This window comes from Harpia harpyja, chromosome 2 (assembly GCF_026419915.1).
Source record: "Harpia harpyja isolate bHarHar1 chromosome 2, bHarHar1 primary haplotype, whole genome shotgun sequence".
NCBI lineage: Eukaryota > Metazoa > Chordata > Aves > Accipitriformes > Accipitridae > Harpia > Harpia harpyja.
The window spans coordinates 41,432,805-41,454,561 of record NC_068941.1 but is presented as its reverse complement, the minus strand read 5'-3'; the positions used below and the strand labels follow the sequence as shown (position 1 = coordinate 41,454,561).

The following is a 21,757-nucleotide window of genomic DNA, read 5'->3' as shown; positions in this document are numbered from 1 at the left end:
GAGGCCTGGGGGAAGGATGAGAGCTGAGGGTTGGGGAGCCCTGTCTGATCCTGGTTCTGCAAATAGCCACGTGAGTGGCATTGGCCAAGTCCCTTCTACTTTCTGTTTTCAGTTTATCCCACCTATGACGTGACTTTAAGGTTGTTACTATTTACGTATTTGCAACATGGAATTGAAAAATACTCCTTTTCCCTCTGTCACTTTGGCTTCTGTATCCACACTCCGCTAGGTCTAAACTGTGATTTGCCTCTCCTGGTTTAGCTTTGGGCTGCAATGATTTATTTGATGACAATCTGCTGTAACTACACACATTTCACTGGTGTGAGCTGGCATTTTATGGGTTGCTCACCAGAACTAAGATTGGCTTATTCTTCCAGTTGATCTGTTGATTGGTGTCCTAAGTTTTCACAAATCATTTTAACCTCTTTGGAGAGGTTAAACCATCTTCTCCAGTGGTCAGCAGGGTCAGAGCTATCGAATCCAAGAAGCCTGATCTTTTAAAGGAGTCCTATGCCAGAGTTCATCAGGGAGTCTGCAGGATCCCAGCCCACAGTGATATTCTCTGGGCCCTGAAAGAAGACTGGCAAGACTCATGCCTTTTGGAGCTCCTTTCTACTGTTTCTAACCCTCTATCAGAAAGGGGCCTGAAAAAATCTCCTATTTCTTCTGACTCAGAGAGTGAATGATACTCTCGGTATTATTTTTTTGCAAGCAAATACATAGCCATTTGACTTAATGCCTCTATTTTGTATACTGAGAGGTCGTATTTCTCTTTTCTAAATCAGTCTTTATTGTACATGACCCTCAGACCATAGCCTATAAAGTATCTGTATTCAGGCAAGTCTGTCCCCCCTCTGAGCTTATAAAAGTTCATTGTAGGATTTGGTGGCTACAATGAGTTTGCCTATCTTTTATACCTTGTGCTTGCAGTAACTCTTCCGAAGACCCCTGTAGCACAAAACAGAGGAATTGGGAACAGAAATACTTTCTCTTTTGCGTGCTCGCTCCAAAGAAAAGAAGAAAAAGTGGACAAGGAAGGTATAGAGGTAGAAAGAGGCAAAAAAGGTGAATGGACTGGAGGACTTGCTGGGTCCCTCAGTCCCTGGGACATTGCATGGGGAAAATGTGGGACCAGGTGCTGGGACTGGGTAGTAATGAATTCACAAGAGTTAAGTAGTCCGAGAAGCATATGAAGAGAAAGTGGAGCTGAGAGCTGGGGCTGAAGGAGAATGGAGTCTAAGACAAGGTATCTGGAGGAGAGACATGAATGAGCAGGTCAGAGGAGGAGAAGGCACCACTTGGAAACTGGTGGTGGGGACTGGTGGTAGGACAGGAGACAGGGGCAGTGCTGGGCAAACAAGGGCTGGCTTACATCTAGGGCACACAAACCAGAGTTAAATCCCAGACTCCCCAACTAATACTGTGGCAACCTGCCAAGAGGAGGGCAGCTGAAGTAGTGAACTGCACTTAGGTGCTTTGATCATGAATTAAAGTTAAATCCAAAGTTTATCTAGCTCTTGGCCTTTAGCCTTTCAAACAAACACAGGGAGAAGTGACTGGATGATTGCAACATGAAAGCAAAGGTACAGGCTGAAGGTCAGGCCCAGATTCAGCCCTCAACTGGAAAGCCTGAGGAGCTCCACCTTCACCCCATCTTCACCCAGCAATGCCCTTTGCATGAAGCAGGAAACCCCTCTTAGCTTACCTAATGTTTATGATCGGTTATTGGCTTTTTCCAGTCCCTCTAGCCTTGGTGGCCAAGTTTTACTTGGACCAGAGCTTAAGTGTTGTGTGTTTGAAGATCACCCCAGAGAGCTGCGCCCTCCATCAAGGTCAGAGGAGGCCTGGCACATGCTACTGCCATGTCCAGTGTTACACTGGTAGCCAGTACCTGGGGGACCACCTAGGAAATTGTCGCATCCTCTGTTAGCATGGTTGAAAAGGCAGAAAGTCTTCTGCTTCATGTGCTCTGATTACTCTTGATTTTAAGGCCTATTAAATTACAAAAATCATGTTCAGAGATTATTGAAGATCACAAAATCAAGCTCGTACAAACTGGGAAAAGCCAGAACTAAGGTGACATGTCACATCACATCTGAATTATGAAGGATGCTCTAGTTGTTGCATAGGTTGTAATGCATGTAGTAAGTAAGACCAGGTGGGGCACAGTTGTCTCTTACTTACAGCTGATACCCTGCAGAATTAGGTGCTATTTCTGCCCTCATCACCCAGCTCCTGTGGGACCAGAGGTAAGACATTGAGGTGTCTCAGAGCTGGATGCTGGATATTCCTCCTGAGCCCTGGCGCAGGCACAGAGATACAGCTGCCATCAGTGGGATCTGCACATATGGTGTGCTCTGAAGACTCAGACTATCCAAACAGATCCCCCAAATTAATAACTACTTTTTGACTTAACCTTCTCACCTGGCTTCTGCAGCTGTGAAAAGGGGAAGTCGGGCCCAGGGAATGAATGTTTGTAAAGCACTGGGGTAGCTGGGTGATGAGCAGCATAGGAAAATCCTTGAAGCTTTAAACAGTCTACAGAACATCATCATGCAACAAAAAGAGTGTACAGCCCTGGACAGCTGCTTGCCTGTGGAGCACCATCCATGCCCAATGTGAGCAGGAAGGGGTCTGGTGCAAGAAACATCACATGTGATCCTGCAGTAAAGCAGAGTCCACGAGTGTATGCGCAAGGAGAGCACATGAAGGTTGTACCTGCGATTCTTGTGTTCCTGAGCACGGAGGTCCTAAGGTTGTGACTTTTGAGCAGAGTTTTGTATCCATCGTGGAGGCTAAATTAGAGCTCATTGGTTTGAGTGGGAGACTCTCCATGGACCCCAACATATTTTAGATGAAGCCCATTTTACTCTGTTCCGTAAAATAATTAATCCTAATCCTGCAAGACTTCCTCTTATTGTGGTCTTTCCCTCCTTTGAGCATTTTATTGTCCTCTGAGCTTTTTATAATTCTTTCACAGAACTGCTGCAACAGAGTGAACAAAACTGTGTAGGACTTGGAGTGGGGAAGCATCACCAGTCTTGCCCCTGCTGAAGTTAGTAGCTGAGCATTTAGGTGTGTAAGTATATTGATTATCTGCTTTGAGTTCAGGAGCTGCCTTACGGACGCTTATCAACCAAACAATGCAGCCACGGCTGACTGATCTTCAAACTGAGCAAAGGTAATATGTGGTCTGTTTGTACATTTGTTGCTGAAATTAGTTGGGCTGCCTTGTTGCTGAAATCAGAAGAGGTTAGTTGCATCATAGTATTACTGGTACTGCATTGGGATTCAATAGAAGACTTTACAAAGCATGTTGCAGGGAACTGAAATAAACAAACATCTTGTTTCAGAATGTGCACAGATAAGATTAAGCCTTAAATATAATAGAAACCCTTTGTCATGCAAAACCAGATCCTGGTGGTGTAGATGTTAATGTAGCACCATCTTATTGAGCTCTTCTGCTACCTGAGGATATGACTCGCTATTAGTGATATTGATATGTTAGGTTAGGTTTAAGAGGGTTTTCCTAGATAAGAGAAGCATGAAATGCAAGGCTGGAAATAGGAGGAAACAGGGTCCAGTTCAACTACAGTGAACTTTATGTGGAGATTGTTCAAGCCTCCTGAAGGCAGAAAACAAGAGGAAAAGCAGAGGAAAGGAGGATAAGACAAAACCTGAGAGGCTGCTGGAATGGATCCAAAGCTAAAATCAGCTATTTTGAATTAAATATGTTGTACAATGCCAGAGGCAAGCTTAAACATGTCCCTCTAAAGCAGAATATCATAACATGTTCAGCCTGTAGATGATGGAGAGTTTTGTAAATGTCACATGGTTTTAAAAAGCCAAGAGAGAATTTTGTTCTTTCAACTGATTGGGCCCACATTTCCTCTAGCAAAGGTATTCTTGCTAATTCCTGCTCACTGTGATGGCAACTTTTGAGATGGGCAGCATCTCTCAAGTGTTTGATGGCCACGTACAACACTCCCCAGTAACAGTAAGGCTTGTTATAGAGCTCACAGCAGCAGCACATTATCATCGTCACACACAAACCATACACATTATACAAACATTTAAGGAGACATGACTCCTTAGGAAGATTTAATTATGCTTAACGTCTGTTCTGGGACATTTTCAAGTACCACTCTACTGTGCTTTTCATAAATACGTGTTCATTTCAAACAAATCCTACTTGATAGAAAATTATAATATACCATTTGTGTAATAGACAGTGTAATGTTAAACACATCATGCATTATACAAATACCAGTAAGGTCCAGCTGTAAAAACTGATGTAAACTGGGCTCTGCACTCCTCAGGAATTAATTTTGGTTGACGACCACATGGTCACAGATAGACTGTATCAACCTTTCTTAGACTAGTACTTGCTTTCAAATATGAACTCTTTGATTATGCTAGCTAAATGCTCATTGCACAGAGTGTGTGTCTTCCAGCAGGTAAGCATTGCTGGATCCCGCTAGGTCCTGCATACATCTTAGCTGAACATCCAGTTACGAGAAACTAAGCTGTAGACAGATTTTTTTTCCTGGAATACACGGTGTTGCCTGCATGTTGGTGTTGTACAAACTTATCTGGAGCAAATAACATCAGAAACTTGTGCAAGAGGCCTTAAGTAATCACCTAAAGGGGAGGGGGGCATTTGGCATGTTTTGTCTCCAAACAGAAAGGAGCATAATGATTAATCTCAGCTTTGCATTAAGGTTTAAATTGCACCAAAAGACTGGTGAAGAGCATCCTTTCAGTCAGAGTTCTGCTCGCTCTTCTCCTGAAGATGATATCAATGAGGATCCTCTGTGTGTTGCTGTGCCTCAACTTAGCCTGGGTATGAATTTGCTTACTTGATTCTTTTCATATCTTTTTTGAAGAGTAAGTATTTATTTAATGTTTATTCATTAGATAGATACATTTTGGCTGTCACCTAGCTTGTAAAATTCAATGCACACACACATGCACAAGCTTACTGTAACCACTTCACTGCTGGACTTCCATCAGTAGTTCTTGAGTATCCAGCTCTCCAGTTTTGCTTAATTCAGTTTTGCTGAATCTGCCTAGCTTCAGGAGCAGCAAAGCATATACATTAACATGAATTCATAGATTCATAGGTGATGCTATAGGTCAGGAATTTTCAGGTTTATTAGGGTGAAGTCTGCTTTGGATGGTATTTCAGCAGGGTTTTCCACCTACAAATGACACACAATACCTTTATTACAAAATATACATTAAAAACCAAGGATTCCTGTGGCAGCCACATCAGGTTAAACAAGAGCCAAGTAAGAATCTATTTTTAGATAAGGAAAGAGATAGACTTGATTTTCAAGTGTGCTAATATAACCTTGATGTTTTGTCATTGAGGTCTCAGCCCATAATCTTATGTTAGATTCTTTACGTTTCTTTTTGTGACTGTTTTTTGAAGAATGTGCATGTTTTAACAAATGGCAGAAATTACAGGAAGCAGATGGGACAAAACAGAAGCAGTTGTATTTGAGCTGTCAATGCTGAAAGGGCACAGACCACCTAAAAGTAAAATTTTTATTTGTAACTTTTAAGCGGCACTTGGGCTGGATCCTCAGCATGAATCAAACCAGCGTGAATCTTCTGATTTTAATAATGATATTCCAGCTCCCCAGGGCTAAGGTTCTGGCCCTGGAGGCTAGAATTAGGAAAACTTTCTCTGATGCAGAATCAATCATTACTCATCATAATAATTAATCATTAATATTTTCAAGCATTAATTATGCTGCTTGAAAAGAACATAAGGTGTACAGAGGAATCCAGTCAGACCTAATTACATCTCAAGCCCTAAAACAGGGCTTTCTTTTATGAAAAAGAATTATTTTCCAGTCCCTTACTGAGCAGTAACACAGTAGGAATTCTTACATGGTTTTGGCTTAGAATTAGCTTGTATATATGCACTTTTTCTTCTCAGGTTTGAAGAAAATCTCTGTGTATTTATTTCTTTTCTTTCATTAGCACAGTGGAATCCATCCATTACTGGCATTATTATTTTTATTACAATATTATTAGCTTTCTTGCTCTTTATGCCAGGCAAAACAGTGCTACAAGCTTACAGTTAGTAACTGTGATTAAAATCAGAAACACTAATGGGAAAACTCTGTTCATATCTATCTTTAAGCCAGTTTTGTGTAGACTGAAGGTGGTAGAATGAAAATAGAAATTTAGAAATACTGCAGCAAATGGAAGTAGAACATAGGATTTTTTAAGTATTTGCTTTAACTTAACCAGTTTCAATCTAATTGCAAGTTAATTTTACATTTACACACAGAACACAAGATTTCTGTGGAATGATATTATCGTAATATATCCTGAGCATCACTACGCAGCAGCATTAATTTTAAGAGATGAAAAGCTTTATTCTGACAAAAACCCCAAAATCGTATCTTACAAGAAATGTTCAGGAATAAAATCCTTGCACTGTTCAGTGTGATGCTTTCCAGATGGCTGTAATTGCCACATGTCAGCTATGCCACTGCGTGTTTGAGGACGTCAGCATTACGTTTCCATTCTCTTGGCAGCTACTTAGTTAATCTCGGTTTTGCTTTTCCCCCTTTTTCTCCTGGCAGGCACAAGTCGGAGAGAGTACCTTTGAAAAGGAGGGTGCAGGAGTGCGTGGTCCCAGGATTGTGGAGCACATGTCCCAGTCCACCTGCCAGTATGAGAAGAACTGGCCCATCTGTGCAGACGATGACTGGGTGAGCAATGAGCTCTGGGGGCAAAAGCGGGGCCCATCAGGAGGGTGCTCACGGACCTCAGCTGGACCGCTTCAATGGGTGCCATGCAGCCAGCATGTGGTTGGGCTTTAGGTCTGAGGGAGGACAGGTAATCCTTCACATTGGGGCAGCCTGGAGAGATCTCCTGTGGGAAAGAAAGAAAGAAAAAAATGAGGAGAAAGAAAGAGGGAGAAGAGAAGGTTGCAGGGGTGCACAATCAGAAGAGAAAGTAAGTCTGGAAAAGAAAGATGAAATAAAAGAAGGCTATTCCTAGAAAAAAAATAAGAAGGATTTCTTTTCAGAATTTTGGTATTGCCACTTTTGGAGTTGGTAAGAGAAAGGCACAGGAAAGAAAGATGTGTGACAAAGAAAAGAAATAGCTAGAAGTAACTTACACCTCACTAGTTATTTTTTAGGAAGTCAGGTGACAAAATGTTCAGTAGAATTTTCATAATGATTGACTGGATGTCTTTGTGTATAAACTGTTAATTTGTCTCTCTCTTGCCTCTTGCATCTCAGCCCATCTCTATGCTACACTTATTTGAGGAAATCCTGGCAAAAAGAGCTTTAGTCTGTAAGAACATTAAGCTTTTCTGAGGAAAATTTTGTTTAAATAAGTTGGCCTGTAACATCCTTGTTCAAACTGGACAACAGAGTTCTCCTTACAGCACCCCTTTGGGAAATACATATATGTGTGTATATATATATTTTTTTATATATATATATATATATATATGTCTTATTTCACCCCTGATGAACAGAGGAGAAGGAAAACTAAGGGTTTACTTGTTCCTCGCTCCCCCCGTCCCCGGCAGGTTTCTGAGGATGCGCTTCACTGATTCCATCACACCAGTGCTAAGGGCATAGGAGGTAAAGGATCAGCCTCCAGGTGGCTTGCTCTAAGTCACACAAGTCCTTGGCAAAGTTGTTGGATGAATAGGACAGGACATCTGAAGACAACTTGTAGAATCTTGCCGTAATTTTTTTTTTAATGTGTTTTCAGTGTTGGCCAAAACTCTGCAACTGCAATGTTAAAAAAAGGTTTACTTGTGAAGTAACACAATAACACAATTATTCCCCTCTTCCAATTTTAGGGTACAAAATGTCCATCAGGCTGCAGAATGCAAGGACTGATTGATGAAACGGACCAGGATTATAGTCACAGAATAGACAAAATCAAGAAGCTGCTTGCAGAAAATCAAAACAACTATAAAAGATCCAATCGGATAATTGTGGAAACCATAGATACGCTAAAACCAAGCCTAGACAATGCTCAGCGTGAGTATCTCGCACCCAGTTTTATTATCCATTGCTGAATTATTATTTTTTTTGTGTGCATAAGCAATAAGTAGTGAAAAGATATGCTGCACTGGACCTTATTATCAAGAGCCAGAATAAACATAGTAATACAAGACTCTTAACTGCTAACTAGTAGAAACTACTGTAATTTTTACCTGCTTAGTACTATGAGAAATATGTTCTTAATTGCACGTTTTAATTACACATTCTAAAATATGCTATTCTTTTAGGAAAGAAAATCATACGTGTGTAGCTGACTGTGAGGCATTTTTGTTTCAGAGCTTGATGACACTTACAGTCACGTGTCAGGAGAACTGAGGCGGAGAATTGTGACATTAAAGCAAAGAGTTGTCACTCAAGTAAACAGAATTAAAGCTCTGCAGAGCAGCATCCGGGAACAGGTGGTGGAGATGAAGCGCTTGGAGGTAGGTAGCTGCTACGTAATTTCCATTCTTTCCAGGGCTTAACTACAGAAAGAGGGTCTATCCCTTATACCGTGCATGGCGAGCAGTGCTCCCTCTGGAAGAAAATGTGATGCAATTCTCACAGGATCTGACTTCCTGAGGCAAATCCCCAAATGAGTTGCTTTCTGTGCAGCTTGGTTTTCTTTTCCTGCTGTGTGGGAACCAGTGTGAGCTCAGGAGGACTCCTGGTCCCATCTGCCCCTTCTGCTCTCAGACAGGCAGCAAGGATGTTATACCTGCTGATAACTGGCTCTGGATGAGGCGTTTCTCCTCCTGTAAGGAATTGCTGAGCAGCTAGGATGAGGGGGATGTGCTCTGTCCTCCCCCAGTGATGCCACTGCTGCCCACAGCCAGTCCTGGCATTAAAGCCCGTGTTCCCAGTTTGCAGCCAATTCTTCTGATGGTAATGCAAGGAAAAGTCCTGGCACAAACAGCGGGTTTTCTCAAAAGCCCATTTTGATCCCCGGATCAGAGATCTGGCTTTTGGATCACTTGGGAAAACAGTGGTAACCCCAGGATGGCAGGCCTCACAGCAGAGCCATGAAAGGCTCTGGGACAAGTCCAGAGTCCTCCCTTTTCCTTGGAGGACTCGTTTCTGCCCCGGTCCCCAGGGAGCATGCCCAGCTCAGCAGCACTCCCTCCAAACCCAGGAAGACACCCCTGTGCCCTGAGAATAAAGGGAGCAGAGATTGGGAACGTACTACAGCGTACTTCTCCATGGAGCTCACGTGCACTGTGCTATTGCACGTGTCGTATTTACAGTGGAGATAGATAAACACAAGGATGATTTCAAAACTGAGCTTTGGAAAAGCTCAGCTGTAGGTGGGAGCTACCAGGGCAGCCCCCACCTTTCCCCAGTCCAGTTAAATGATACACTTGCTTGAGAAAGTCAGGAAAGCTCCCTAACTAAATTATTTCTCTCTGTTTATGTAGGTGGACATTGATATTAAGATACGAGCCTGCAAAGGAACCTGTGCTAGAAGTTTTGATTACCAGGTGGACAACGAAAGCTACGACAACATCCAGAAGCAGCTTACCCAAGCTAACTCCATCAACTTGCACCCGGAGCTTCAAACAACCACCTTGAGCACACTGAAAATGAGGCCACTTAAGGACTCGAATGTTCCTGAGCGTTTTAAGCATAAGCCCCAGCCAGAAATGCAAGCTCTGAACATAATTAATAACATCAGGCAGATGCAAGCGGTATTAGAAAGGCCAGAAACAGACATAAACCCCTCCCGAGGTGACGGCTTGTATCACGTGGTAGAATTGAGGGGGGATGGACCTTCACACACCACCAAGTTAGTTACTCCTACTCATGGGAGAGAAACCCTTAATCTGGGAGACAAAACCTCCTCCACTGTTCGTAGATGCACCAAAACTACCACCACAAGACTTGTCACTGGCCCTGACGGCCCTAGAGAAGAAGTAGTTGAAAAAATGGTTTCTTCCGATGGCTCAGACTGCTCTTATTTACAAGGAGCAGGAAATCCTGGAGGGGAAGGGAGTGTACACCATGTTGGTGGGACAGACAAATTCCACAGGCTAGAGAGCTTATTCCCTGAGCTAGAGTCATTTTTTACCCCTGGCGCTCCACCCACTTCTAGTAAGCACTTTAGTGGATCTAGCAGCATTTCAACTACCAGACATGTAAGTGGCACAGGCAGTAGCCACTTAGGTACTGGAATACCCGGTCATTCAGGGGCTTTCGGGGGGAAAGGCAAATTTACAGACTTAGGAGAGGAAGAAGAAGATGACTTTGGAGGACTTCACCTTCAGCCATCTGGATTCCCATCTGGCGGTGCAGGTCACTCCAAGACTGTAGTGACCAGCACCTCTTCTAGTTTCAACAAGGGAGGCTCCACTTTCGAAACTAAATCACTAAAGACCCGTGAAATAACTGAGCAGCTAGGTGGGATGCAACATGATCAGAGTGCAGAGGATACCCCAGACTTTCATGCACGCAGCTTCAGACCGTCAGGAAGGAAGCAAAAGACAACCAGCACTGGGAAAGGTACAAAGGCCTCACGGAAATAGTTACTGAGGTAGTGGAGCCAAACTCCATCCCTAACCAAACCGACACATTGGTTTTAGATACTGCAGTACAACAGTGTGATGATAAAATGCAAGTAATGTGTCTGTTTGTTGCCACCTTGGAAACAAAAAGGAAAATTTTTCATTAATACTCGGGTATTACACAGACAATTCACAATTTAAGAAGTATGTAAAGTTTTCTTTTCTGAATTCTTTTTAATGTTGCCTGTCACTATACCTAGTGTAGTCCAAGACATGTTTAACAATTTTCCTCAGAGCTATTGGTACTTGGATTCCTCTGAACCTTTTATTAAATTTTACTGATAACTCCTGTCAAACCAGATCAACTTTTTTTTTTAGACTGTGATGATATCCGCCAGAAACACACTTTTGGTGCCAAAAGTGGCATTTACAAAATCAAGCCAGCGGGATCCAATAAGGTTTTGTCAGTTTATTGCGACCAAGAGACCACTTTGGGAGGATGGCTATTGATCCAACAGAGAATGGATGGATCAGTGAATTTTAACCGGACCTGGCAAGACTACAAGAGAGGTTTCGGCAGCGTGGATGGCAGAGGGCGAGGAGAGTTCTGGCTGGGCAATGAAAACATACACTTGCTGACTCAGAACGACACTCTCCTTCGGGTAGAGTTAGAGGACTGGGATGGAAATGCTGTGTATGCAGAGTATATCGTACAGGTAGGGTCTGAAGCAGAAGGGTATGCCCTTGCAGTGTCCTCCTACGAGGGGTCAGCCGGGGACGCGCTGATCGCCGGCTGGCTGGAAGAGGGCACCGAATACACGTCCCATGCCCAGATGCAGTTCAGCACCTTTGACCGGGACCAGGACCGCTGGGAGGAGAGCTGCGCGGAGATGTACGGGGGTGGCTGGTGGTACAACAGCTGCCAGGCAGCCAACCTCAATGGCATTTACTACCTGGGGGGCCACTACGACCCCAGGTACAACATTCCTTATGAGATCGAAAACGGCGTGGTCTGGCTGCCGTTTAGAGCCTCTGACTATTCCCTCAAAATTGCTAGAATGAAAATCAGGCCCATAGAAACCCTGTAGAAAGACAGGCTTTTAATGATGTATGTTATGACTACAAGTTGAAAAGATTTTTTTTCATATATATGTGCATGATGTACCTCTACTCTGTGAATTTGAAGGCAACTGGACACATCTGTGGCTTCAAAAATAAACACTGATTAATCATCAACAAAATAGTTCTTCCATCTGATTTATAACTGACAAACCTTTTCAAGAAAATATTGGTTTTAAAACCCTTTTTATATAAACTTTGTCTATGTCTTTGACTATGTCTTTGTCTATGTCTATGTCTTTGGCAGCTCACACCTTGACTGCAGATAAAAATATTTATAATTTGAATTATTTACTTTGCTTAAGAGTGTTAAAGAAGTTAAAGAATTTAGAAGTATGTTGACCACAAACTCCTGCCTCCACTAACATGAACTGTGAAAGTCTGACTGAGTTTGACAGTCATGCTTCTGGGCCATCTCCTCTCGTTTCCATTTTGAGGGTAGCACAACAGCGGTGGGAGTCAGTTCTCAGGCAGAGCCACGGGTGGTTTGGGTTCTCACTTTTGCCACACACCTAACATGGAGTACACTTTGATAAATGATGCATGCATTTTAGGACTGACTTTTAAGGATCTCCTAAGTTTTGATTTTATAAATATGGAGGTAGGCCTTTCTTCCCATTGATGAATCTAGGTAGTTTACCATGCATACTGTAGCTTCAAAATAAGACAGTTCATGTGAACTCATCAAAATACAACTCCCAAAACAGGCTATTATTTTCTAGTGACCACTAAAAGGTTATGATTGTAACCAGTTCAAGCAAGATGAGGAGCACCTGGATGGCTATAGTATATATTGACTTGGTTTAGAACGTTTCTCAGCACATGTGTCAAGCAAGGATTCTTCTACAGATAAGGGGTTTAAATCAGGAACTTGCTGACAGTGTGTGGTAAGAATTTTTTAGCAAAAAGCTGGCTGCATGGAAAAACAGTTATATTTGTTACACAATTACACAAGAACATGTTGTATTTACCTTTATACCTTATGACATAAAATTACAGAAATATTTACTCTGTTTAATATTTCTGTGCTTCTATTGAGAAACAAGCATGAGCAAACTTCCTTGCCTCCAATCTCACTGGCCAGCTTGTTTCATGCCATTTAACAATATCATCAAATACTGGCAAAGCAGCTCACTTTTAGCCTTTTTTCAGTGCTTCTCAAACACAGCCACTGTCTCACCTTTTTGGAGAGTTTGCTGAAGAGCAAAGACACCTTTACAGCCATGTGCGAAGAAGTGTCTGCTTTTGGAAAAGGGGCTTCTGCTTTATGCCTTGTGGTTTTGTTCCCTAGCCTCAGTGGAAGCCTGTCTGTGGGGATGCTGAACATTTGCGCTCATGTAGTGAGATGCTGTCATGATGTTTCCTCCTTGTCCCTCGGGGCTCCACAGATTAGATCAACACAAGAAGTTTCAGATGGGATCCATCTACCACTAGTGATTCGGCTCCCTTCCTTTGTGGAGGAAGGCAGTCGCCTCTGAGAGATGTCTGATCCTGCCTACCAGGGTTGGGAGGTCTTGTCTTTGGGACAGTCTCTGTTCCTGGCTACAGAGGGAGCCTAGACCACTAGCTTTGATGAAATACCCAACCTCCACCTATCCTATGATTGGAGTCACTAATTGCTCTAGTCCCACAATAGGTCTTCTAATACTGTATTTTATTCTATGATAAAAGGATGTGGGATGGTGGAAGGGATATTAAGAGGCACAGTAATGTGAGCCAGGTCCCAGGAAAGGGCATATTTTGTCCAGCATACAGGATTTTGAACTAAGTGACTGGTGACAGTGACCTACCCGTTTGTTAGATAGTATCTTTTCACTTTATTTCTTCTCAACTTCTTACACAGGTGATTACCGTTACCCTTATAATAGAAAAGAAAATGACTATCCCTTATTTAGCGGAACATGTTTGCTTCTCCGGGGATAATGCATAAATACTTAGGAATCATGTGAAGAAAACTTTAGTTTTAAGTCTTTATTTAATTTTTAGAAAACATTTTAAAATAATCCTCTCCCTCTTCAAATGTGGTATAGAAGTCCTTTGTAAAAGAGTGAAACAAGTTGGGTTTGGGGTTTTTTTATCAGTGTTATTCTATACTAGTTACTTCTGTCTTGTGAACAAATGAAAAATGGAACAAAATACACTTGTGAGTTATTTTCATCAGTCAGATTTTGATTTACAGTTGACATAGCTTTTCACTTTAGGTCATAATATTCTCATACATACATATTTGGTTCTCATATGAAAAGAAAAGCCTGAATACTGTGGCTAAAAAGATAACCATGCACAAATATTAAAAGAAAATCCCTGATCCTGTACATTTTGATAATGGTTACTGTGGAAAGTATGGCCTGATTTTCATGCTCATCTTCTTCATTGAATACCATGACCCTTTCCAGTTCATCCATACAACACCATCATCTGTGCCATGCTTTGCCATATCCCAGCTGTAGCTCCCTCCCCAATAGTATCTGCCATTGGGGTTGGCTGAGTGGCAGCGGTTGTACCACCATCCACCACCATCTTCTTTGGAGCACTGTTTTCTTGGATCTGTAGTTAACCTGATGAGGGAAAACAAAAGTGTTGAGAGTGACAGATGAACTGTAAGCAAACAGTTCAACAGAGTGCATACACCTGCCCCCGTACTGAAATTTTCAAACCGTAATAAACATTTAAAATCCTCTCTGAACTTTCTGTAAAAGATTGACCGTCACAAGTGTGTGCTACACAGTACACTTGGAAGGTGAAGCAGCTAAGAAAAACAAGTCAAATTTTAGCTGCAGCTCTTTGGCAATATCATGCTGATTGACAACTACAATTACTTGCAGTTCATAATGATAATTGCATTATCAATGCAATTTAAAGGTATAAAACAATGAGAAATATATGTCTTCCCCAATCTAAACAATTCCTTTATTCATGAATATGTAATCAGGTATTAAGATAAAGACATAGCCCATAGCTTAGAGATACAGTGCTAAATTATGTACTTTACAACTGAGCTCCTGTCTTCTGAGTAGACAGAACTTTGTTTTTTAAATAGGACATGCTACCTGTCTTTCCTCAGGACCCATTATGTGTTACTGGAGTGAGTACCAATATTCCTACTTAAGCAAGACAGTGTCCTCAGCACTGCCACCATCAGTCTCTGACAATGAATATATTGCATCCAGATTTGCTGATTTGTCTATGGTAATGTCATTCATGGAATCAATAAAATTCAGTGTGCTTACTTCTTACTTGGTTGTGGAGCAGCACTAACCTAATATATAGTTTTACCTGTCCTTGGCTACGCCAAAAGAACTGCATGGACATTTGGCTGGTAACTTGCAGGGATAAAACCTATTTTAAGAAACTACAAAATGCTGTGAAAACTAACAGCAAATTAGAGAAATATTCTATATTCAGCTCCATTTTAAGCTCTATTTTTATTTTAAATGTCTAATGCAAGTACATACCATCCATCATTGTCTCTGTCATAAGTACTGAAGAACATGCCGTTGTGAATTGTCATTGTCCTGTTTTCTCCATGCACCTGTGAAGCTCCTTCCATTAGTGCGTTGCCTGCATTGCCTCTGTAGTTACTAACTGAAAGTTGATACTTGTTTCCTTCATTCTGTACTGTGAAGCCTCCGTAACGAGCTGATACTTTATCGCCATTCCAGTCCTCCATTTCAATTAGAACTTCAGTGGGCCCTATTTTGGTAAGCTGGCTGATCTTGTCATTTCCAAGCCAATATTCACCTGAGAAGCAACAAGTGAGAGCTCTGTGAAATAGACTTCACAATATAATTCAAGGCAACTTTATGATTTGCCTATAGGTCTGCCCATGTGGATTAGTTAATTTTAAAAAATCAAAGAGCTTCAAGAAATATGAGAAAACAGTTTCAGTGAGAAGAGCACTTTGTGTTTCATGCTCGGTGTTTTACCTGGTGTATCACAGTAGTTCTTCCCTCCACTCTTCGCAACATTTCCAAATCCTTTTTTATATTGATCCCATGCTCTTCCAAAATTAACACTGCCATCCTGGCGGTTCTGAATCAAAGTCCAGCCTACAGGAGTGACAGTATTTAGATTAAATTGCCACCAAGAAAGGAGCATGAAACATTAAGATACAGCCCTTTTGTCTTCATCTCAAGACAAGCGGAGCATATGGCTTCCTTGCAGCACGTCTGAGTTTTCACTGCTTACGAGCTCAGCCTTGCCATTTTTACTCATGCTTAAGTAGCATGTTCCTTCATAAGGAAAGGTGGAAAAGCAAAACTTGAAGGACTGCCCTGGTCTTTTGTCTAGTGCGTAGTAGCAGGGTAAGAAATGAGCCAGGCCGTCCTTGTCTGCCCACCTATACATTGTCCATTCTAGTCATAGTAAGATAGTTTTTTATTTACCAACCCTACCTCAGCAATTTATTTCCAGTTTCGTTATAGAATTATCCTACTATGCAACTGAAGATGACCAAAAAGACTTTTCTGAATGAGTCAATCAGACTTAATTCTCAAGTAATTACAAAAGGTATAACTCCATATTAGTTTGTATAAAATGCAAATTACTAACACAAGTTTTTTTGTAGCATCCATATTAATATTTTAACAACATAGTTATTTCACACTAACCTCCATTCTCTGTTTCCATGTCGCAGTATACTCTGTATGGTTTGACGAAAGGATCTGGCTGGATGAGGTACATTTCAGATACCTCACCTCCCTTTCTGATAATATCCTCACATTCTGCAAGAATAAAGCGGAGAGTCTGTTACTGAAAGAGCTGTGAACTTATTCAACAATCTTCGTATCCTTTGGTTTGCTGATTATAAGGGAACAATTTTAAATATATATATAATTCTACTTTCATTTTGATTTCTGTGATACATTGTGTGAAAGAATCAGGGAAGAAAAAACAGTACACCTGCATTGTTCTACTTTTCCAAATAGGAATTTCTAAAAGTTCAAACTTAGTGATGGAAAACTGTATACTTCCCAATGACTTTTTGAACTAGACAAGCTTGTGAAAGAAGAACCTTTCTTGACTGAAAAAATCAAGGGTACAACTATGATAGTCACAAATGTATCACCTCCACCTTACAAAGACCTTGAAGCATGTATTTCTTTAAGATGCTACTAGCCACTAATGAAGACTGATATTGGGTAAGAGGATCTTTGGTCTGGCCAGTATAGGCATCCATAAAGGATTTTTTTCATTTAGGATCACTTTCCATCTTTTCTGCTACCCTAATCAATGACACAGGCTTCAGAGGCACGTTCAAACCAATTGAATAATGCATCTATCAATTTGCACAGTGACATAAATGGGAGAAGCGATGTCATTATAGTTGGATGAGTACCTTTGCCTGAAACCACTGGAATATTACAGGAAACAACACATGGGGAACGGCAGTAGTCCACCTGGGTTGCAATGGCATTTTCCAGTTTTTGTATCTTTTTGTGTAAAGAATCCACAACTGCACGAAGGACCCTGAGGCTAGATGGGATGTTATTGTCCAGATTATCCTTTATATAATTATAATGCAATTCCACCTCTGTGTTGTACTGAGAAAGTATATCATCATTGTCTGGAAGAGCAAAGAAATGAAAAGCAGATTAGTTTTCAACACGTTTTCCAGTTATGAAATAATGAAGAGCAATCTGTAAGCACAATTTGAGAAGTCACTTCTTCCCTTAGCAGGGAGGAAGGATAGGCATTTCTTTTGCTTACTTTTCCACAATGTGCAAAAACTATGCAGAGACCACTCAGTAAAGTGGTACATGTGTATTGTTATTTCTTTGCTAGCTAGTAGATTTATCAGTGGTGCTGTATTCTGCAAAGAACTATAATTAGCTTCTTTCCAGGAAGCCATGGTGCCAAGCCAGGATCTGGGCATAAAGGGATTGGATGGACATAGGAAAGCAGGTAAGGGGGGAATACATGACCCTTACATTTAGGGGCCTGATACGAAACTTGCCATAGTATGAGATCCATTCCTTTGCCTTTCTCAAAGGATTTTTTTTTTTAAGTTTTAAGAGGAGATGGTCATGGAACCCTACTTTGCTAGATATTCCACTGTATTTTTAATTTTTTTTAAGAAGTCCCATTAACAAGTAACAGTAGCAATGCCAACAGAACTGCAATACTGTTTACACTAGTAATTCATAGAAATAGCATACCTTTTCTTTGTTTTTGCCTGTTTATCAATTTATCATCTAGAACAGTCACATATTCATAGAAAGTTGTAGAGGTTTCAGACAGTTTGCTCACTTTGTCCTTTAGATCATAAACAACTGGTTTCACATTTTTTTCCTGTTTTACCAGTGTAGTTTGCAGCTCACATCCAGTTGGACACAGCACTCCCTTAAAAAAAAAACAAAAAGGGCTGTGAATAAATGTCAGGATAAAAAGTTTCTAATCCCATCAATGAATGATTATACCTCTGAACCCACTGAATAGTTAGTAATGTGAGACCAGGTATTTAAGCATCTAGATGAGGACTCAAGACATTCAACTTCTACAAAGAAGCTGCAGTCTGAAGGTCAGGAAGGAGCCCTGAGTCCCTCAGGAGGACTCTTTTGTTGAAACTCTTGGGAAAAGCCCTCCCTCTTCACACTTTTTTGGTCCACTATCTGCTTTTCACTTTTCTGCACTGTTAAATGTTCAAGGTGTTAAGCCACCTGAACTACGATTAAAGCCTGTCAGGAACTACCTACCTGGTGCCTGTGCATATTTATCTCTACCCCCTTCCTCTTTCACTCGCCTCAGAGAATCAACCATGTTCTCTACACCTTGTTATATATCTCTCTCGTGAAATGGCCATACCATTCATTAAAAAATTATCATCTCAAGAAGCTGAGCACTATTGCTTCTGCAACAAGCACTGCACTGTAAAGGACAGCAGTGTTTTAAAAAGAGTGGAAAATTCTGAAGTCCCGTGAGAACCAAAATACCCAGTCAGCAGTGGGACTCTACCACAACCATGTATTCATTAAGCTTTAACAGACTTCAGTTGTTGGAAACCTCCACACTCAAATTTGCTCTCAGATACTAAGATGCCTCACAGCACTGTTACAGCGTGCATTTTCTGGCAGAAAGCACAGCAGGGACAGTGTGACAGACTATTGCAAGGCAGCGAGGAGTATGCTAGATCTCAGCATGCTTGCATGCTCTTCCGTAAGAGCTGGGGCAGTGATTGAGGGTAGACTATAATTATGGTTTGAAACAAATTTTAAGAAATACCCGGGAAGTTTTTTTTTTTTCATCCCTAGGGTTCCTTGAGATTATCTGAAATTCAAGCCAGCGCTTCTGCAGAGCTTTTTTCTGTCCTTCTTAATAGTTACCTATGCAAAGCCACATGGAAAGCGCAGGCTAACCCACAGATACTTCCTTTCCTCATTTAGGGTTCAAATCTCATCTCCCCACCTTCACCGTAGGCTGTCTGACTCTGTGAGTAATCCTATGGACCCTGTGGCATTACTGTGCCGAATGCAGTCCTCCCAAATTCAAGCAAAACGAAGCAAAGCTGGGCTGCTTTAAATGAATGACCGTCTCTTATTTGGTGAAGAAAACTCCATGTCGGGTGCACTACAAGGACAGGACAGTCTGTTATCAGCTGCCTCAACAGGCAGACACCTACCAGCTCCTCCAGAGGATGCTTGCAGCCACCAGCGTCGGGGTAGATGATGGGTTCTTTCTTCTCCCCTGGCTTCACCCGCTTTGGGGGCCGGGGCTGGTATCCCGTTCCGCTGATGGGAGGTGCCACAGGTCGGAGCGTGGGGGCTGCTTCCCGCCTTTTGTCCAGGGGTCGGTGGCCTCGAACCCCCAGCTGAGGGCTCTCATCCTGCAAAGCCAGGGGGAGAGGAAACTCTCTGAGTCTGGGACTGCTGTTGTAAAATGCGATGCACAGGGCGGAGGCATCCGTTCAGCACTCTTTAGTATTTTGAACAGTGAGGAAAACCGCGGAATGGAATGAAAAAAGCAATAATGGAAATTTTACGCTGACATTATGTAAAAGTCATTGCTATGCCCTCCCTTGTAAGACTAGTCACACTCCCTCCACCTACATATAGACAAACTAAAAAGCCTTCAAACCAAAGCAAAACAATATTTCAATAGCTCATTCTGACCAAGGGACAAAGTTTATATAGTTCAGAGCCACTAAGCACCATGAAACTTGAAGCAGTAGGATACAAAAAAAAAAAAGTAATTAGACATTCTTGGGGCTAAGAAGGATATTCAGCATCACATTATCAGTGTCCCAATTTTTCACTGGGCTACAAGAAAATTTGTAAGGTTTCAGAAAATCAGGCCACAGTCAAATACATCATCAGGTCTCGGGCCACATGCCAGCTATCAACTGATGGAATTGGGAAAAGCATTCAATAACATCTCTCAGGGTAGGTTTTCAGAGCTCCCTCTGATGCATACGTTCCCTACCTCTGCCAGAAATAGGAAAGTCTAAGAGGCTGAGCAAGGAAAACAGGCCTGGTCCCTAAGCACTTGTTGAAACTAGACCATTTGAATTAATAGTTGTCTGAACTACTGAATCAAAATCTTCGACCGTCTCCAATCCCACTCAGACTTAGCTACAAATAACAAACATTTGTAAGGATCCAGGATCAGAGGCTTCAAGTAGTTTCAGAAGTAGGCAGCGTACAAATCACAAAATTGCTGAAAATTATTTAGCATAGTGGTGTTATCAGTAGTCAATGTACAAACACAAATACTTAGATTGTATAACAGAAAATCACCTCATTTCTGATTACCTTGACCTATGTCATTTTTGCAGGGATTTTCAAAATATAAAAAAGGTACTGAGATTCTAAATTGTATTTCCCATTGAAATATTTTACTTAAAACTAAATCTAGGTTAAACTGTTATATTAGATTGATCTTCATTGCTTGCCTTTTTGTTCAGAAATTGTTACCTCTCCATTTCCAACATAAAGCTATATGAACTGGCAGTTAATTTCTTTTCAATGTCTACTGAATCCACAGAAAAGTTTTTACTGTTTTTGAGACAGGACATGATTAATTACACATTTCTACTCCTTTGCACCTGATATTGTCTGTAACATTATTGCTAAATTAATATCCTTAAGTGAATTCAGCTAAATAACTAATCTTACCATCAGGTGTTCTTCATTCCCTACAGAAAAAGAGGAAGAAGATATATCCAAACTCAGAAAATAACTATTATGCAGTTACATATACACGAAGAAATAATACAAAGGTTATTTCTTTGAACACTTCAAGTGGAAAAAGAACATGCACTGGATCATTTTTTCCCACAGCTGCTAACTTAGCTAACTCACATAAGCTGTGTAAGTCAGGCATGCAATTAAATGAAATTAATAATTTTTACTATTATTACTATTATTAATGATGATCAGTATTACAACCTCCTCATCATAGTCAGTAGCGGCCTGGGGTTGAACTGAGGAAACACAGAGCAGGAAGAGCAGGAGCAGTTTCATGGTGCTGGCTTGCTTGAGCCGCTCAGTGACCTTCTCCCACCAGCAGCTCTGACAGGGAGAGGTCCTCTCTGTTCCTATATATAAGCGGCAACCCTCATTTCCCAGATGCTTGACAGTGATAGGATCAACCCTTCTGAGCAATCACTGTATCTCTGTTAATATTCAACCTTTCTCTTCACTGTGTGCCTGAATACATTTGTTGTTGAGCAATTTCTCTGGACAGCTCTTATCTACGTGTCCCAGAGACCTCTGCTGATGCTGGGGTCAAATAGATATTTAAGTCCTTGAAAGTACCTCCTGCTCAGATTACACAAGACTACCATTTTCTCAAAAATCACAAGGCTTTTAAAACAGCTGAAAAGGTGAACATCTAAAGAAAAGAAACATCGTCAGATGTCGCACTGTGACATCTTTTTTTTCTCTCTGCTGAAAATTTGAATGTTTCAGAAATATGATATTAAATTAGAATTAAACTCACATCATATAGATGGCTACATTCTTCTAAATAGTTCTGATGATGCCTGGATAGGTATGCAAGTCGTTGGGTCTCTTGAAGTACAAAAGCAAAAAAGAGTATATTATGTTCATTAGATTAATAATTTTAAATGAAAACATTGTTTTGATCTAATTAAATATCAGATGAATATTGCAA

General features: G+C 41.2%; 2 protein-coding genes across 2 annotated transcripts; one reads left to right on the top strand and one right to left on the bottom strand.

Annotated features, from left to right (window-relative positions):
- The first annotated feature begins 4,687 nt into the window (after window positions 1-4,687).
- FGA (fibrinogen alpha chain) lies at window positions 4,688-11,769 on the top strand. The gene is made up of 6 exons (XM_052777770.1): window positions 4,688-4,843; window positions 6,603-6,731; window positions 7,844-8,027; window positions 8,328-8,473; window positions 9,446-10,526; window positions 10,907-11,769. The coding sequence occupies exons 1-6, from the start codon at window positions 4,793-4,795 to the stop codon at window positions 11,614-11,616; spliced, it is 2,301 nt and encodes a 766-aa protein (XP_052633730.1). The 5' UTR covers window positions 4,688-4,792; the 3' UTR covers window positions 11,617-11,769.
- A 1,834-nt stretch (window positions 11,770-13,603) lies between these two features.
- Window positions 13,604-21,175, bottom strand: FGB (fibrinogen beta chain). Its single transcript, XM_052777745.1, has 8 exons — window positions 21,031-21,175; window positions 19,266-19,469; window positions 17,806-17,989; window positions 16,986-17,213; window positions 16,258-16,371; window positions 15,574-15,696; window positions 15,103-15,388; window positions 13,604-14,205 (listed from the first exon to the last, which is right to left on the bottom strand). Exons 1-8 carry the CDS (start codon window positions 21,103-21,105, stop codon window positions 13,977-13,979), a joined length of 1,443 nt encoding a protein of 480 aa, XP_052633705.1. The 5' UTR covers window positions 21,106-21,175; the 3' UTR covers window positions 13,604-13,976.
- Between the last annotated feature and the right edge of the window lie 582 nt (window positions 21,176-21,757).